This window comes from Macaca mulatta, chromosome 1 (genome assembly GCF_049350105.2).
Source record: "Macaca mulatta isolate MMU2019108-1 chromosome 1, T2T-MMU8v2.0, whole genome shotgun sequence".
Taxonomy (NCBI): domain Eukaryota; kingdom Metazoa; phylum Chordata; class Mammalia; order Primates; family Cercopithecidae; genus Macaca; species Macaca mulatta.
This window is the reverse complement of record NC_133406.1, coordinates 206,628,445-206,647,384: the sequence shown is the minus strand read 5'-3', so window position 1 is coordinate 206,647,384 and position 18,940 is coordinate 206,628,445. Positions and strand designations below refer to the sequence as shown.

The 18,940-nt window shown below is 48.6% G+C and overlaps 1 protein-coding gene across 1 annotated transcript in view; it reads left to right on the top strand.

Annotated features, from left to right (window-relative positions):
- Positions 1-18,940, top strand: part of C1H1orf94 (chromosome 1 C1orf94 homolog) — a 41,078-nt gene that overhangs the window by 16,515 nt on the left and 5,623 nt on the right. Inside the window, exons 2-6 of the mRNA XM_015134882.3 lie at positions 3,043-3,731; positions 6,582-6,842; positions 7,907-8,082; positions 13,926-14,003; positions 17,893-18,089. Coding sequence (XP_014990368.1) covers positions 3,043-3,731; positions 6,582-6,842; positions 7,907-8,082; positions 13,926-14,003; positions 17,893-18,089 — 1,401 coding nt within the window. The remainder of the gene's footprint in view (positions 1-3,042; positions 3,732-6,581; positions 6,843-7,906; positions 8,083-13,925; positions 14,004-17,892; positions 18,090-18,940) is intronic.

Below are 18,940 nucleotides of genomic sequence, written 5' to 3'. Positions count from 1 at the left end.
TGCTAAGTGTTTCGTACAACTTATAGAATGCTCACAGTCTAATCTTGACAGATGAGGAATACAAGGTGTAGAAGGCAGCTCTTGAGAGGCAGAGCAGGGATTCACACTCAGCCCCTGCTAGTTCCTGTCTGCTAGCCTGGCTTCAGGATGGGGAGGGCAGGAGTGATCTCCCAGGTGCTGAGAAGGGACTATCATGGGGTGTTTTTTGGTACAGGGATCTCAGGGCCCTGTGGGGCTTCTAGAAGCTACTTTGAGTATGTATGTGTAATATTTGTATACAATAAAGCAGAAAGCAAATACAGACAAATAGAATGACTAGTGTGTTACAATCCTATGTAACCATTACCCGGCTTTAGCAATGATCAACATATGGCCAATGTTGTTTCATCTATTACTTTTTCCTCCTTCTGCTAGATTAATTTTAAAGGCAGTCCCAGGCATCATTTTCTCTGTAAATACTATGTATTTCTAAGAGATAAGGACTCTTTGTTGTTGTTAGGTATAACCACAATACCATTATCACAATTTTAAAAAATTAACATAATTGTACTGTGTCTTTCTAATTCAGTGAAGCTATTGATGTGTGGCTTGCTTTGCAAAGTATTTGGAGAGGGGAGTCAAAAACTAGTCCTTCAAATGTCTGACTTCTGTGACTTGAGACACCTGTTCCTTTTGAGGCGGATGGTGAAGAGGAGGAAGAGGAGGGGGATCTAAAACTTGAGACCTCGGATTGGCAGCCCCTTTTTTCTGATTGTTCTCAGGGGGACACAGCCGGGGAAGTGAGGCCTATTTATAGGCCTAAGTCTAGACATGGGAAGGAGGCAGAGGAAGGGAATAGGTGACAAGTCAGGGAAAGGGGACAGAAGAGAGAGTGGAGGGAAAGAGAAAATAATAGAGAGTGACATTGCTGCACACACAGCTCCAGTGGCCCTCCAGGAGCTGGCCAGGACCAGCTCACACTAGCTAATGCTCACAGCCGACACTGACTGAATGTTTCCTGTGCACAGCACTGTGCTGAGCTCACATACGAGTGACCTCACTGAATGCCCCCAACCATCCCATGAGGCAGGTGATGTTAGGTGCCACACCCGTTTTACAGGGGAAGACACTGAGGTTCCAGGGTCTGACATGAAAAGAGCAGTGGTGCCTGGATTCAAACCCAGGTCTGTTTGTCTGGAGTCTACTTTTTGCAGGCATTACTCTCTGCCTCCAAGCCTGGTAAGGTTCCATGTGGGGGTAGAGAGGCTAATGTTCAAGAAGTACGACTATCTTGGCTGCTGGACTATTGGTACATTCCCATGTCTTTAGTACATAGCTCTTCCCCAAGCTCCCCAAGCACTGTGAACCGCCAAGTCTTTGCCTCAGGACTCATCAGGACCCAGCGACTAAAGGTTTCCTGTCTGGCACAGCAGGAAGCCTCTAAGACTGTAGACTGTGTCCACTCTGATTGACTGTTAAATGCAGTGACTACTCCCCTGGGTCTGTGTTTGGTGACATGTGAATTGTGTGCCTGCCTGTTTCTGTTTGTGTGTATGTGTGTGTGTGTGCTTGTACACAATGAGCATTACCAGGAAGGCATGGACCCTGCTGGAAGCATTCCATGGTCACCGTTTTGGAGACTCATCATGCCCTCTGAGAGGCTGGCCAGAGCTGGATCGTGTGCTGGGCCTCCAGACTGCAAAGCCTAAGCCACAGCAGCTGAGCTCCCCTATGGGGCTCCTCGATTTTTTCTCTTGGGTCTTCTTCATCATCTTCTCCTTCAGCGCTCCCATGATAGAAGGCCGAGCCGTTTCCAGAATACTTGGTGTGGGCCACATCATCCACCTCTCATAGGAGCCCCTTGAGTGAGGACAGCAGATGGTTCTAGGTTGGTGGCTCTTGACCTCCTGGGAGCACTAGGAAGGAAGGTGCCTGTGCGGGGCCTTCAGCCAGGCCAGTAGGATTGCAATCCTTTCTACACCTGGAGAGAAGTGGCAATGAGGAGCCTAGGATCCAGGAGACCATCAGGTGCTATCAGGGACCACCAGCCAGGCCAGTAGGATTGCAATCCTTTCTACACCTGGAGAGAAGTGGCAATGAGGAGCCTAGGATCCAGGAGACCATCAGGTGCTATCAGACAGGTGCTGACCAGCAAGGGTGTAGTGGAGGACCCAGGGTCCAAGGTGCAGGTTGAGGCCAATATTTAGTTTCAGGAAGACCCCAGTGAATCAGTGCAGGGATCTCCCAACTGCTGGTGCTGCCCATGAAGTGAGACCCAGTCCACAGGCTGTGATTGGGTCAGAGGCCATGCCAGAGTGAACATGAGTATCCAAGACACTACTGTATGAGATCCAGGAGCAGGGACCAACCAAGGTTGACAGTGGTGTAAACATGACAGCTGACCTTTGAATCGCCCTTACTCTATGCCAGACACCATTCAAAGTGCTTTGCACCTCTATGATACTCCTAGTAATGAGAGGAGGAGACAGAATACCAAGATGCTGAACAATCTCCCCAGGGTCATACCGATGGGAAGTGACTGGGTCAGGGTGTAAGCTCAGGCTATCCACTCCACCATTCTGCAGTGAGGTGATGGGGGCTGCGCTACGCTCCTGTGGGCTTCCCAGGGCTCAGCCCCAGCACCCTAGACTCTGCACTTAGAGCTGTTGGCTTGCTCCTGACACCTTGGCTGCTGGGTAAAATTTGCCAGTGAACCCCTTCTCTGGTCTTTCATTGCTTCAGGTCCTGAGCATGAAGAACAAGGAGGAATGGACTAGAATTAAGGCTCAGTGAGGCTGTGACTTGCCCCAGCTCACTCAGCAAGGTTGTTGGGAGAGGATCCAGGTTTCCCCATTTTTCAAAACCATGTTCTCAGTACTGCATCCCACCACTGTGGTATAGGACCCTCTAGGGGTCCACTGTGTGCGCTGGGTTCTCTTACCTGGAAGTGTGTTTTTGTCATGTTATGCATCCATCTCCGTTTTCTGGGGCCTATGTCCTTCTGCAGAGCCATGCCTTGGTGAGCTGGCACTAACACCGTCTGTCTCTCTGACCCATTTCCAGAGCTCTGGAGCTCAGCAGTGGCAAAGATGAGATCTCCTTGTTGGTGGAACAGGAGTTCCTGAGCCTCACTAAAGAGCACTCAATCTTGGTCGAAGAGAGTTCTGGGGAGCTGGAGGCACCAGGCAGCTCTCCTGAGGGGACCAGAGAGCTGGCTTCCTGCATTCTTACCCCTCCTCTAGCGGCAGGCAGTAATGAGCGCCCCAGAGCCTCCATGATTGTCGGAGACAAGCTTCTGAAGCAGAAGGTGGCCATGCCCATTATCAGCAGCAGGCAGGACTGTGATTCTGCCACGTCTACTGTCACAGACATTCTGCGTGCCGCCAAGGTCAAGAGCAGCAAGGGGACAGAGGACAGGGGCCACATCCTGGGTGACTCCAACTTGGAGGTCAGCAAGCTTCTGTCCCAGTTCCCACTGAAGTCCATTGAGACATCCAAGGCCCCCGACAACAAGAGGGTGCTGAACGAGACAAGAGTCACCAAGGACTTCCTACAGGACAACCTGTTCGGAGGCCCTGAAGCCAAGGAGCCCACAGGGCTGAGCCCATTTCTGCTGCTGCCTCCCCCACCTCCTCCTGCACCCCCTGACAAGCTCCCTGAGCTCCCTGCTCAGAAGAGGCAGCTCCCAGTGTTTGCCAAGATCTGTTCCAAGCCCGAGGCTGACCCTGCTGTGGAGAGGCACCACTTGATGGGTAAGTGGAGCTGGAACTGGGGTAGAGTGGGCCTGCAAGGAGGAGGTCCTTCCCAGGAAGCCAATCAGGGCTGCAGCATGTACATAAAGCATCTTTGTGCAAAAGCAGGACAAAGCAGCCTCTCTGGTGGGCACAGCCCCGAGGGAAAGGCTGTTTCCAACCTCCACAGGCTTCTTTTGCTGGGTGACCCTGTGCAGGGCACAGCTTTTGTAAGCAAACCCAGAGTCCCTGATCTCAACATACTTTGAGAAGAGAAATAGGCACCATGTAGTAACTGGCTTAACTTTGGAATCAAACAGGTATCCAGAATACATTGAAGGAAGTGTTTACCCCAGCTGGGTTCAGGGCAAAACTGAAGCATGGGGATGCCAAGATGTATAGAAGAGAAATTTGATTAGTAGCTGGGGTCATTTGGCATCTATCTCATGGAGGCACCTTTTCTGGACATGAGGCCTGGTCCTCCCTCTCTGGGGTAGGGGGGATATGTGTAAATTATCCAGACACAGTGCAGACTGTTGACTCTGGGATCTGTTTCCTGGGACTTACTTTACTGAGGAGCTCACATTCTTCCCAGGAAAGCCAGCCACCTCCCAATCTTCTCCTACTTTATGCCCAGGATTCTGTGTGTTGTTCTAATCTAACCAGTCAGACTATATGGTTCCAAGAAGGTAGGCTGATGGCCATGGCCATTGCCTAGAGTCAGCAGTCACTAAGAGAGTGATCATACTCATGTTAGCCAAAAGAACAATTCCTTCTGGGCTATGAGCATGGATGGATAACTGAGATACACCTGTATCGGGAGGGTCCAAATTCATCTACCTGAGAAAATAAGAGCAAAGTCATCCTGAACATTCTGTGTCCTGGAGCACTGCAGGAAGGCCAAGGAATCAGAGCTGTGGATAGCAAGCTGAACTCTGGGTCCTGGACAGGTTTCTAGGAGCCAGAGGGCTTTAGGATGAGGAGCTGTAGGAGAGAGATGGTTGAGCTCTTCCCAGAGGGGAGACCTTCCTCCTACCTATTCTCCAGGAGGGACCCATAGATACCTCCCTGTTGGATGGGGCTGCTGGATTGGAGGTAGTTCTGTCCCACCCACCCCACCCACCACTTGCTGTGTGTACGAATGTGTGGGCAAAAGTATGCCAAAAGGAGTTTTGAAGGTTTGAGTGTATTTCTTAGAGAAAATGCAGGAGTGGTGTATCTAAGCATGTCTGTGTACACATTTGTGCATGTGTCTGTCACGTGTGTAGTTGTGTACATGTCACTAAGTCAAAGGAACAACAGATAGGAATGTGTATGTGTCTGTGGGTCCAGACCTTGGAAGAGGGAGCTTTGTAGATGTCTAAGGCACCTGTAAATATGAGTGGGAAGCTGCAGGTGTGTATGTCTCTGGGGAAAGGGCTATTACTAGTGGGTACTGTTATTTCAGCTCACTGGCTAGGGGCTGAATTCAGCAACCGGGGGAACTCCTGGAAAAGACTCTAGGAATGTTTTGCTAAAAATGTTGTTTCCTCCTAAATTGGCTCAGGCTAGAGCAGCTCTTTGCTGGAATGGGGCTAGGAAGACAGCCTTCACCCCCAAGCTCAGCCCCCAAGCTTCTGGGCTAGGGGGCCAAAAGCTGGTGGGATCAGGTCTATTATTATCAACAGGTAACACTAAGGCACAGGTCCTTTCTGGCATCCAGAGAGATCCCGGTGCCTGCTGTTGGGCAGTGCAGTGCATAGCCATCCAGTGGGTGGCCAGGTTTCCCACCACTGCTGTGGAGGATCCTGTGATGGTCCCCAAAGTATGTCTGCATTGGGAGAATAAATGCTCAGTCTCTTTAGTGAGAGACCTGGGTCTGCCACCAATCTTGTCCCTGCTCCACACTCCAGCCATATCCAATGACTCACAATGTCTCCTTGATGCTTCCAGGCCTTTGCCCACAGTTATCCATGCCTGTCATGCCTTCCTCCCCAGTACCCCTGGATATAAGGCCTTGCTGCAACCTTACTTCCTTCTGGAAGGAACCTTCTCAGACAGAAGCAGTCTCAGCCACCCTGTTCTCCATTTCTTCCCTCTGCCACCTCGTGGTGTTCATCTGCCTTGTCCTGGGGCTATTTCTGGGAATGTGTCTCTTTTTTTCCTTGTTATGAGCTCCTGCAGGGCACAGTCTGGCTCTGACTCACAACTGTGTCCCCAGCACTCAGGTCAAGGCCTGGCACTGAGAAGTGAGCTGAATCACCTGTGAGTAATAAAAAGAAAGTAGAATTCAGGATGAGAGACCAAAGTGTGTGGCTCAGACCACATGTTTTGTAGGAATGTGTGACTCCCTCACTAAGCCATGTGCTCACTGAAAGCAGGAACTGTGTCCACAATATCCTTGTATTCTCAGCCTGGCACTATGGATGGTTGGAGTGAAGGAAGGGTGGAAGGAAGGAAGGGTGGAAGGAGAGGAAAGAAAAGAAAGGTAATTCAAATAAAGGAATGATAGAAGGAAGGATAAAGGAGTGGATGGATGGAAGGAAGGTAGGAAGATAAAGATGGATAGACAGTCAAATGGATGGACAGATGGTGGATGAATAAGTAGATGGATAGAAGGAAGAAAGGCAAAGATGATGGACAGATGGGTGGATGAATGAACAGATGGATGGATTGATGGATGCGTGAGATTGGGGGATCAGAATGGGCGGGGGCCAGGGAGGGTTTCAGGGAGAGATTGGGATTGTATTTGGCCGAAACAGAGTCCCCCAGAGTGGTCCAAGCCTTAGGTGTGTGCTCCAGAGGATTCATCATTTAGTCCACAGAAAGGTGCTTCTGGCATCCAGCACTTGGCCTTCCAGAGGCATTGACTCAGCTTCTCTCCTGCTATAGAATGGAGCCCTGGCACCAAGGAGCCAACAAAGGGTCAAGAGAGCCTCTTTCTCAGTCAGTGGCCCCAGAGCCAGAAGGACACCTGTGGTGAGGAGGGTTGCTGTGACCCAGTGGGCACCGCATCACTGACCCTGCCGCCCAAGAAACCTGCATGTCCAGCTGAGAAGAACTTGCTCTATGAGTTCCTTGGGGCCACCAAGAACCCAAGTGGGCAGCCGAGACTTCGAAACAAAGTAGAAGTGGATGGGCCAGAGCTGAAATGTGAGCTGACCTACCCAGGGAGGGACTGGAGGGGAGGGGGGGTTGCAGCGACCCTCACAGGCTTCAGGGTGGCTCTGTCACCAAGTGGCTGTCTTATCTATAGGCAATTTACGGCCTTTCTAGAGGTGTCAGTTTTTAAACCCATAAAATGGGGGCAGTAACTTTCTCCCTATATCCCTTGTTGGGAATACAGTTGCTAGAGAAATGTGGTTGGCTTTCGAGGGTCACATCAGCATTATTAATGGTCACTTCTGAATATAGCCCTGACCCAGCATGTATTATATCCTCTCAAATTGCCCAAGCCAAAACAAAAAATCCTTGCTGTAGATTACTTCTGCATTGAGATTATGTTCCTGCTTTCTCTTCCTATAAGTGTTCTCATCAAACCTCTTTTCCCAAAAGGATGCCAATAAGGGGGAAACTGAGGACCCATTTCTGGTTTTATAACCCCCTACAACATCTTGTAGAAAGGAAGAAGCCAGGATTCTTATCTTGAAACAACTCAGCCTAACTTCATTCATTTAAACCAATTTTGATTCACTGCATGCTGAATTATTTAATGTTTTAAAATATATATTTTTTAATTCCCATATAGATACAACAACCTGTGAAAGTTTCTTAGTGTTGCCAAATATATGTCCTTAGGGAGGGCTGCTTTAATCATTTGATAAGGATGAATTCCAATGGCATAGCAGTGGTTCACATAAAGTTGGATTTTTCCAAAGCAGTTGAAAGAATTTCATTTTGTAAGTAGGTGAAATATAGCCCTAGCAATCTGGCTTATTGTATTCCCTTGCTAAACTGCCTTCTTTACTAGTGAATGATGGAAAGAAAAGCTCCAAGCCAGACCTTCTGGGATTTTCATCCCTTCCAAATTGGCAAGGTGTGAACTAATGATGTTTACCTATAGTTGGAAATGTACTAGGACTTTGAAGAACCCTCTTGGAGCTTAAAGGACCTGACCTGTGAGACTGCGAATCCCCAGGGAAGTTGTGATGCTGAAGGTGTCCTGGCCTTTCCCTGCCTCCATTACTGACCCGCTTTACCTCTCCTGTGACTTGCAGTTAACGCACCTGTGACGGTTGCTGACAAGAACAACCCGAAGTACACAGGGAATGTTTTCACTCCACACTTTGCTACAGCCTTGACCTCAGCAACCCTGAACCAGCCACTCTGGCTCAACCTGAACTATCCACCTCCACCAGTGTTCACGAATCACTCTACCTTCCTGCAGTATCAGGTCAGTGAACGGGCCTGGCTCTCCTGTGGACATCCACAGGGGTTTTGGCCACAGAGGAGGCGTGGCTGGCAGGGAGTCTATTTCACAAAGAGTCTTTAGACTCTTCTGAATCCCTTCCCTACATGCAAGAGGCTTCGCTGGGGCTATGGAAGGGCACTGTCAACTTGTCATCTTGTTGGTTATTTTTTTCATTGTGGTCACATCAGATCTACCCCTTGGTTCATGTGCATGCGTGTGCACACCTCCACAAACACATATATGTATATTTAGTCCTAACTTTCCGCTGTCTGAATTCCAGTTCACACTGTGCTCTTTATTGCAGAGCCTCTTTGCTAGTAGTGGCTGGTTAAGTGCTTGGGCTCCCAGGAGAAGATGATGTCACAGTCCTTGTTTCCCACCTCCTTCCTGTGACTTCCTTTGAAGTTGGATGACATATATCCTAGATTATTTGGGACAGTCCCAATTTAGGTCTTCTGTTTCAGAATAATATTAATGGCATCTCTTTTCACTCTCAAGTGTCCTGGTTTGGACAACAAATTACAGACAGCCCTCTGTATCCACGGGTTCCACATCCACAGATTCAACCAGCTTGGATGTAAAATACTTGAAGAAGGAAACAATTAAAAAAAATACAACAACAAAAAATAATGCGAATAAAAGATAATATAGTATAATAACTATTTACATAGTACATTATTAGACATTGTTAGTAATCTAGAGATTAAAGGATACAGAAGCATGTGCATAAGCTGCGTGCAAATACTATGCCATTTTATATCAGGGACTTGAGCATCCTCATATCCCTTTTTATATCAGGGACTTGAACATCTTTATATGTCATTGTGTATCAGGGACTAGAGCATCCTCATATGCCATTTTATTTTATTAGAGACAGAGTCTCACTTTATTGCCCAGGGTGGAGTGCAGTGGCATGATCTTGGCTCACTGCAATCTCTGCCTCCTAGGTTCAAGTGTTTCTCCTACCTCAGCCTCCCAAGTAGCTGGGATTACTGGTATGTGCGCCACCACACCTGGTTAATTTTTGTATTTTTAGTAGAGACAGGGTTTCACCATGTTGGCCAGGCTGGTCTCGAACTCCCCAACTCGTGTGATCCACCCGTTTCCATTTCCCAAAGAGCTGGGAGTACAGGCGTAAGCCACTGCACCCAGCCCTCAAATACCATTTTATATCAGAGAGTTGAGCATCTTTATATGTCATTTTATATCAGGGACTTGAGCATCCTCAGATTTTGGTATCCACAGGGCAGGGGAGGGAGGGTGGCCTTGGAACCAATCCTCTGAGGATACCATGGGTTGAGTGTATATGGCCACCTTACTTACACTACACCCAAGCAGTCTTAGCTTGTATCAACCAAGGTTGTTTGGCACACATTCTTGTTCTTGGGCTCGTAGCTGAAGGAGAAAATCAGTGGCCAGACACAAAGGGACAGTGAAGCACCTGTAGCAGGGCTGGAAATTCTACTCACAGAACTTATTTATGCAGGGAAAATGTAGTTTCTTTATTTCGTCAATTTAACTTAATATCCCTTAAGAGCTTCCACCCACTGGGTAGAAGGAGGGAAAAATTAAATAAATGTCCACTCTGGTTTAAGCCTTAGCCCAATCCAATAACTTAAATAGTCCCTTTAGGTAGAACTCAATTTTTTCAGGAAAGACTCTCCATGCCTAAGATTTCTGTCTTCTGTTCCCCTCACTGGCTTCTCTCTAGAATTGTATGTCATTGTATGGGGAAGGGCAGGAACTCAAATTTGTGCATCCAGGACCTTGGCAAGTTGCTGCCGCAGCCTGGCCCAGCACAGCCTGAAGTAAGAAAGCAGAGAAGGGAATATTTCCAACTTGGTTTGTCCTGTTGCTATGTCCCTTCCCCCCTCTCCATCCCCAGGAACCCTATGCTGTTCTTTCCCTTTCAACACAGCACAAGGCTTATGTCCTACAGGGAAAGGGGATTGGCTCTTCTCTATATAAAGACTCTTCAATCTGCCCCACCAGGCTTAGCTTCTGAATCTTAAAGGAACTTAGCAAAGTCTCTCTCTGTTTTGTTTGCAAGCTTTTTGTTTGTGTGTGAGTTTGCTAAAGAGAACAAGTACCCATCCCCTCCCCAGGGAAGGAAAGCTCACACCCCACTGTGGAGGTGAGAGGTTGTGATGAAAGGTGACCTAAGAAGGAAGCTGAAGTGGACTAGTTTCACATTAGTAGTTTATTGTCGTGGACCAGTTTCATATTAGTAGTCTATTGTCCTTACACAGGTCTTGAAATGTTCTGTTCATTCATTCACTGACTCCTTTACCAATATGCTTCTACCCTTTCATTTTTGTGTGCTTATTCACTATTCATTTACTCACCTACTCATGATTTACTCATTTCTATGTATTTATTTGCTCATTAATTTAAGTAATTTTGAAAACCTTTTCTCCCTACACCTACTATAGGCTGAGCATTGTTCTAGTCAGGTGTGGCGGCGTGTGCCTGGAGCCCCAGCCTACACCGGAGGCTGAGACAGGAGAATTGCCTGAGCTCAGGAGTTCAGGGCTAGCCTGGACAAGATAGCGAAACCCTGTCTCTAAAAAAAAAAGTGACTAAGAAAGAATCTTGGAGTATAATACAAGTTCAGGAATAAACCAGAGATCAGCTCTATGCATCTCCATCTCTAAAGGGGAAACAACTGCATCATTCATTTAGTATAAGCCAATTCACTCTAAAATGCCCTCACAGAGCTCACCATGTAAAACTAATTTGCAATGGTTTGCTTTATTAAGTGGGGATAGCATCTCTTTGCTATGTTAATTTCTTCTGACTTTTTGGAGTGGGTGAGATTTGGACATACCATTTTCTGAGCATGAAGGTCCTCTGTCTTTAGCATCGTAGGGCTGTCTATGAGGTTCCTGCCCTTCTGAACTGAAGCAGCAGAAGGACGCTGGCTGGTAAGGCCTGCTGGGTTCTATGAGACAGTTTAAGCACTGAATGGGCCCAGCTGAAGTTGGCTGTGGAAGGCATTGGTCCTCCCAGGTGGTAAGGGAGGACAGCATAATTTACCTTCTCCCAGCTTCTGTGATCTCACAATGCTGTCCAGCTTCAAGATAGCTGAACAAGGGGCCTGAGATAATAGCAGGCAGGTTTTGAAATCAGTAGACTTGGCTTTAAAGATTCTGCTGCTTCCAAGTTAGGCCTTAGGCTGGTTAGCTGCTCAGAGTCACGGTTTCCTCACTTGTGAAATGGGTTCATAATAATTACAGCAGCAGCAGCTACTGGTATGGTTGTAAGGATTAATTGAGTCCATGGAAGGGTAAAGGCTCTTTAAAATTTAAGCTGTTACACAGATGTTGGTTTTTATTATTCTTCAGCCTCAATCTTCCAAGGAAATGGGGTCAGAGAGCTTCACAGACCTTGAGGGGACAGAGAGGAGAAATGGGGAATGGTCTAGCCTAGTCTCTTCCCTCCTTAGTACTGGGAATAAAGATGAGGTCCCAAATCAATTTACTCAGAGCTCTGTGGTGGGAGGACTCAGAGATGTGGAAGACAAAGTCCCCAACACTGAGGAGCTTCAGAGGCTCCTGGGCTACTTGGCATAAAGGAACTCTGCTCCCAATTAAGAAGGGAGGGTGCATGGGAAGAAGCCACGGCTTAAGAAAAGAAGAGTGAATGTTTATTTACCCTTCCCTGTGATTTTACAAACTTGCAATTCTAATAACTAGAAATATTGCTGAAGTCATGCAGTGTTTTCTAACTCATGAGTGTGGCACCATCTCCTGAGAATCCGCCCCGGGACTGAGCAGCGGTGGGCAGCTGTTTGCCATCCACAGAACCTAGGGCAGCCTGGCACAAGCAGGTGTGGGATGGTGGTGGCTGGGAAAGTTGGCTGTAGAAAGCAACGGGCACCTTCCTCCCTGGTGCTGCCAGGAGGACCAGGGCCACCAGCTTAAGTGCTCTGCTGTCCCTACTGGATGGGCTCCTGTGAGGGGTGGATGGCGTGGCCCATGCTGGGCATTCTGAAGACTGCTCAGTGCTATACCTGAGGGAGAAGATGATGAAAAAGAGGCAGAGGGAAGAGGAAAGAGTCCCATAAGGAAGCTCAGCTGCGCAACTTAGGCTCTGCAGTCTGGCAGCATAGCTCTGGCCACCCTCTGAGAGGGCACAATGAACCTCGAAAATGATGACATAGAATGCTCCCAGCAGAGATCTTTGTGGATGATGCTGTGCACACACACACATGCACACAAACAATATATATGCGTGTCTGATGTACACACATAGAAACAGGCAGGTGCACAACTGCCTGTAGAAAGCAGAGATGAGTGCTCACGGGGTTCAGAGGAGGAGGTGAAACAGAGGAGGGACACTTAGCAACCTGCCTAGTGGCCTTGGAACTCACAGAGGGCTGGGAACAGGTAAGGCAATCCCATCAGTCTGACTGCTCTGTCCAGGTTCAGGCAGAGGCTGGCGTTGCAGGGACTGGGCAGTGGTCATAATGGGAGAGAGAGGCTGCCCCAGGCTGTAGGGCTTGGAGTAAAGGGCAGCAGGTGAGTGGTTTCAGGTGAAGGTGTGGGCGGAAGTGGGAGAAGCCTGAGCACGGGAATGTCAGGAGTGTCCCCTGCATGGGAGCAGAGAGCAAGGAGGGCTCTGAGAGGATGTGCACTCTTGGGGACCTGGAAGATGGAGCAGGAGGAGAACAGGGAGGCCTGCTCACAGACTCCATGTCAGAAAGTCCACAGGCCATGAGGAAATCCTCAAGGGTGTAGGATCAGCCATCATCAATACTTTGGTCACTGGCACAAGCTGAGCCCAGAATGAAGGCAGCCTCTCGGGCAGCGGATCTTCTGAGATGTCCTGGGCTGAGAGGTGCTTTGGGTTTTGAGCCTCATCTTAAGGGAAAACTGGATTTGCAGGTGGAGGCAGAGTCTGGGACTAGAAATGACCACTGCCACAGCAGCAGTTCTGCGGGTGTGTGTATATGTGTGTGTGTGTGTCTTATGTCTGTGTGTGAACACATGGGCACCCCAAGACAGAATTGTGAGTAAAATATCAATTTCCCATCTGGCTGAACTGCCAGAAAGCTTTTTAAGAGAGGAGGCAGTGAGGGATGACAAACACACCGAACATTGAGTCCTTAGTATGTGCTGGGCACTATTGTAAGCTCTTTAGATGTGTTAACACATTCATCCTCACACTGCCCCTCTCCGTACGCTACAGACACAGCTATATGCATGGGCACATAGATACACAGCAACACTAACACGCCTGGGTTCACAGTTGTATATTTGTACACAGAAATACACAGCTGCATAGACACAAGTGCAAACACACATGCAGGTGTACTTAAACATGGATGCAAACCAACACTCACACGTAGAGATGTGCATGGACACCTTGTGTCTTCAGGGGGCAGGTATGGGATTAGGGGAAGGCATTTACAAAAGTTGTGTGGACAGCAACAAAGATAATGTGGCTACCTTCACAGGCTTTGTGGGCCTGAGCACATGTAATTTTTTAGAGAAGGAAAAAGAGGCTCAGAGATGCGAAGTGATTTGCCTAAGGTCACACAGCCACTAAGAGAGAGATCTGGGACCCAGGAAGCAGTCAGGCTCCTGAAGCTCCTATCTCCCACACTCACTGGAAAGGCTGTGAAGGCTGCCTAAGAGGGGCTTCCTGTGTGGTGTGAGTCCTGCTTCTCCTGGTCTGATTCCAGCTGGCCTCAGACAGCCCATGGGTGTGGCCGGCGATGTGATGGGACAAACTCGACCCTGTCTGGGGACTGAGCTGAGAAGCTGCTGCCTTCTGGCAGGGAGCCACCTGCCTGGCCATACTGAGCCTCTCTTTCTCCCCAGGGCCTGTATCCACAGCAGGCAGCAAGGATGCCCTATCAGCAGGCTTTGCATCCCCAGCTGGGATGTTACTCCCAACAGGTGAGTAGACGTTCTCTCCTCCTCTGTCCCGGCTTCATGAAGGCCTTTGGGTCACAGGGTGCATCTGCTCCCTCCTCTTGGTCCAGCTGGTGACCAGCCACCTGGCCTACCATTGGCTCCGGAGTACAGACTCACATGCTGGCATGCATGTGGAAATCACAAACTGATGTCCCTGTGTGACAACACAGGGCACTTAAGGGAGCCCCTCGTGCATGCTGGGCCTGTCCGTAAGCACTGTGTCTGCACTAACTAATTTAGCCTTCAAAATTACTCAGTGAGGTAGGTTATAGATGAGGAAACCCAAGCGCAGAGAGATTAAGTAACTTGCTCAAAGTCATAAAGTGAACATACAAATTAGGTGTTGCTGTGGCAATACCAATACATCGCCCCCACATCTCAGGGACTTTCAACAATGAATATTAATTTCTTGCTCGGGTCTACGGGCTGGCTGAGCTGGGCTGTGGATCAGGTTTACGTGGGTTCCATGTGCCTCTCCTGGGCCTGTGCTGAAGATTCAGTACCTGTTGCTCTTTCCACGGTGGATGGCAAGAGCCCAACAGGGCAAGAAGAAACACGTGATCCCTCTGAAATCCTCAGCTCAGACCTGTCCGTGGGAACTTCCACCCACCTTCCACTGGCCAATGCAAACGACATGGCTTTGCTCAGCGTCAGTGGGACTGAGGAGTCATATTCTTCCCATGTAGGGTTGCCAGTTAAAATCCAGGACACCCAATTAAATTTGAATTTCAGATAAACAAGGAAAAAATGTGTAGTGTAAGTTATGTCCCAAATATTTCACATGATATACTTATGCTAAAAATATGTATTTATCTGAAATTTGAGTTTAACTGGGTGTCCTGTATTTTTATTTACTAAATCTGGCAACACTACTTTCATGGGTAGGTCGGGATAAATATCTGTGGGACAGTAATTGAGGTTTGACCTCTGGCAGGCTGGCGTGCCAATGACCATGCTTTACTACGTCTTGTATGTAGATGCACAAAAATACAGCCTGAAAATAAAGCAGCAGAAAGAGAAATGCACACACACACACACACACACACACACGCAGATAGAAACACAGGTAGAGTTGTACACATGCCACCAAGCTGCGGGGGTCTGTGTGCAGGCACAGGCACACAAATGGATACAGAAGCACATTGAGGGGTATTGAGTCTTGGGGCAGGGATGGGGGTATGAGGAAAGGAGCTTAGACTGGAGGAGCAGAGGGCACCAACACCCAGCCTGCCATAGCCCCAGGCTGGCCTTGCTCCTCCATACAAAGGTGGACACTCCCACACTCCAACTCATACAGCCTCTGCCTCTCCTGTCTCCACAGGGAGCCCCACCCTCTGTGCAAACTGCACCTCTGACCTGAAATGTGTTAGAATGTTCGGGAGGGTAGGGAAGAGCCCGTAGGTGTAGGCAGCTTTGTCACCTGGGCCAGCACTGATTTCTCAGCAGCAGGAACCCTTGCATCCTGAGACGAAGCTGGGATGAGAGATGATCTGGGTCAGGAAACCTCAGCCCCATTGCCTCCACCCCTTGAACAGGAATATCATTGACCTGGCTCCAGGGAGAATATTTTTAGACAATTACGTGTATGTGTACGCACACATGCATGTGTATGTATTTGAAAAAAGTAATAAAAAACATGGTAAAAAATTTTAAAACTTGGAGGCAATCACTGTTTAATGGGTTTTTTTAACATATTTTTCCGGCGATATCTATTTATATAAACATTTTTATATAAATGCAGCATTCTGGGCACACTGTTCCATTGCTTTTGTCAGTGAGGATTATATTTGGAGACGGCTCCAGAGCAGGCTACAAAGCTCTACTTTATAGTGTCATCAGATACATGGAATCAGGGGCACATTTTTGATAACATCGTGTGAGCCCTAGGACCTGCCTCCTCCATTTTGATCCCCTCCCAGGGCCAGGCAGTTCCTCCCCCATGAGGACAGGGGTACTTTCTGCCATACTGACCCACGGGGTCATGACTCCCATCTGTCCTGGAAGGTGCTCTTGGTGTGTTCTGACCTTTAGCTCATCACCTTGGGATTTGGTACCTGTGCCCAGCATCCCCAGGCCTCACATCTCCACTGGAGAACACTGGGGAGAACCAGGAGGGAGGACTCAGGTTTCCAGAGAGGACACAGCATAGAGAGGCTGGTGTGAAACAAAGTATGAGCTCTGGGCTTACCCTTCCGGGGTTCTGACCACAACTCAGATGCTGGAAACACTGAGAAAGTTGCTTCACTTCTCTGAACCTCAGATTTCCTGTTTCCAATAATAATGGTCCTACCTCACAGGGCTTTCTGGAGTTTTAATGACAGCATCCATGTGAAGGGCTGGGCACATTTTAAGCACTCAATGAGTGCTAGCCTTTGTGGATTTTTTTTTTTTTTTTTAGACGGAGTCTCACTCTGTTGCCCAATCTGGAGTGCAGCGGCATGATCTTAACTCACTGCAACCTTCGCCTCCTATGTTCAAGCGATTTCTCCTGCCTCAGCCTCCTGAGTAGCTGGGGCTACAGGCACGCACCACCACGCCCGACTAATTGTTGTATTTTTAGTGGAAACGGGGTTTCACCATATTGGCCAGGCTGGTCTCGAACTCCTGACCTTGTGATCTACCCGCCTCGGCCTCCCAAAGTGCTGGGATTACAGGCGTGAGCCATCACACCCAGCCATCACATACACCCCTTTGTGGATTTTTTTTTAGATAAGGGCGTATGGGGTGAGAGAGGGCTGTCAGAGTGCCCGATTCCTGAGCACTTGGACCCCAGACTTGCTATTAAAATGGAAATCCAGAAGTTTCTTCAAGTTCTGACTGATACTCCCCTCAGCACAGAAGAGGATAGACGTCAGCTCCGTATGAGAAAAGGTTTTCTGATATTTGGAGCTGTCAGTAGTGGAATGTAGTGCTCATAAGGTAATGAGCCCCGCATCATTTAGGTATTCAAGAAGATGCCTTAGTGGTCTTTTCTTTCCTCCCTCCTTCCTTCTGCCCCTCTTCGCTTTCCTCTCTCTCCTTTTCTTGCATTCATTCATTTAACATATGTTTGTTAAGCAGCGACTGTGTCCCAGGCACTGTCATAGGGCTGGGAAGAGAGTGGTCAACAAGATGGATGAGGTCTCTGCCTTGTCGCGGCAAGATGGTGGGAGCCCCAGCTCTTGGTTGGAGTTCATCACGGGCAATCTCAGAAGCCCCACTGAATTCCTGTATTTCCCTAGAGTTTGTACTCAACCCCATTGCCCTTTTTTGCCCTTCCTCCTAGACTCACACTGTTCACGATGGCAGCCACCAGCTATGTGTGGCTATTTAAATTTAAATTAGCTGAAATTAAGTATAATTCAAAACTCAGTTCCTCATGCCCATGAGCCACATTTCAAATGCTCAATTGTCGTGTGTGGCTGGTGGCTTCCACGTCACATGGCACAGATGTAGGACATTGCTGCCATCGCAGGACTTTCCACTGGGCAGGGCTGTCTCGGACTTGGAATCTGTTGAAAGGATCTCAGGAGAGATAGAAGCCAGAGCTGTGTAAATCACAACAGCTTTCTGGGGATAATGAAAGCCTTAAAAATAAACAAGGGGCTTTTGAGATGATTATTGACAGAGGGAAAAGCTAGGGAAACAGGGAAGAGAATGGAAATAATATTGATTTGCTATGTGCTATATGCCTGTAGAAGACATATAGGCTCAACTTCTGTAGAACTCACTACAGAAGTTGAGCCCTAGGCTTTCTCCATTCCAACATGTTGCCTTCTACGTACCCAACAGTGACTGAGGGGCACAGGAGCTGAGGCTGGGGGCGGGTGGCTGGGCTTAGAGTTGGGCTAGGGAATGGTGACCTCACCCCTCTCTTCTCTATGGCCTGCAGGTGACGCCATACAACCCACAGCAGATGGGACAGCAGATCTTCCGCTCTTCCTACACCCCACTACTGAGCTACATCCCTTTTGTCCAACCCAATTATCCCTACCCTCAGAGGACACCTCCAAAGATGTCTGCCAACCCCCGAGACCCTCCCCCAATGGCAGGAGATGGACCGCAGTACCTCTTTCCCCAAGCATATGGGTGAGTTAGCCCATACTGGAGGCCTAAGGGTATCCAGAAAGCTGGTGGGAGTGGGAGCAAGTTGAGTGGGCTTGCCAATGCTCTCTTGGTACCTGTGTTCCATGGCTGTGGGGTGGGATGGGCCCTGTACCCATAGGCCAGTGGTTGTGTGGGTCCTGGAGGGACTTGGTGCAGCGATGAAGAGGGTCTGGGCCCTGGTGGGCCCCTTTTGTAGGTGCATTTCAGGTCTGGTTGCAGAAATGCAACTACGTGGTTCATAACAAATGGATACCCCTCTCCACAGGCAGGGGCATTTGGTGCAGTGATACATTTGCCTTTACCCATGTGCTTGGTTACAACAGGACATGGCCAGCTAATCTCCTTAGAGCTCTCACCTCCCACTGTCCGCACCCTGAGCTCCTTGCCAGACTAATCTCCCGAACATCCCATTGACTTTGTGATGGGCCCTGCTGAAGAGCCTTCGACTGCTTATCAAGGCTACCCACACTTTTCCACCAAGTTCCCCAAACTGCAGAGGCAAGGAGCTCCTATTTCCTGGGACGGTCTGAGGGCTTAACATTCTGGCTCAACAACAAACTCAACATTCTGGCTGAAAATTCTACTCAAATTGTACATGCTGTTGAGTCATAAATTTGTGTTTGTTTTAATATAATAATACATAGCCATTCATTCCCACCCACCAAACCTTCCACTAATATGGATGCTCCAAGCGTCAGGTGGTGCTGTGTCATTCCTGGGAATCCCAGTCTCCCGGGCACACCCTGGGGAATGGGTGCCCGGGTTTGAGAAACTCACTTTATAGGATGAAGGCCAAACTTCCCAGCCTGACAGAGATTCCCATCCTTCCACCT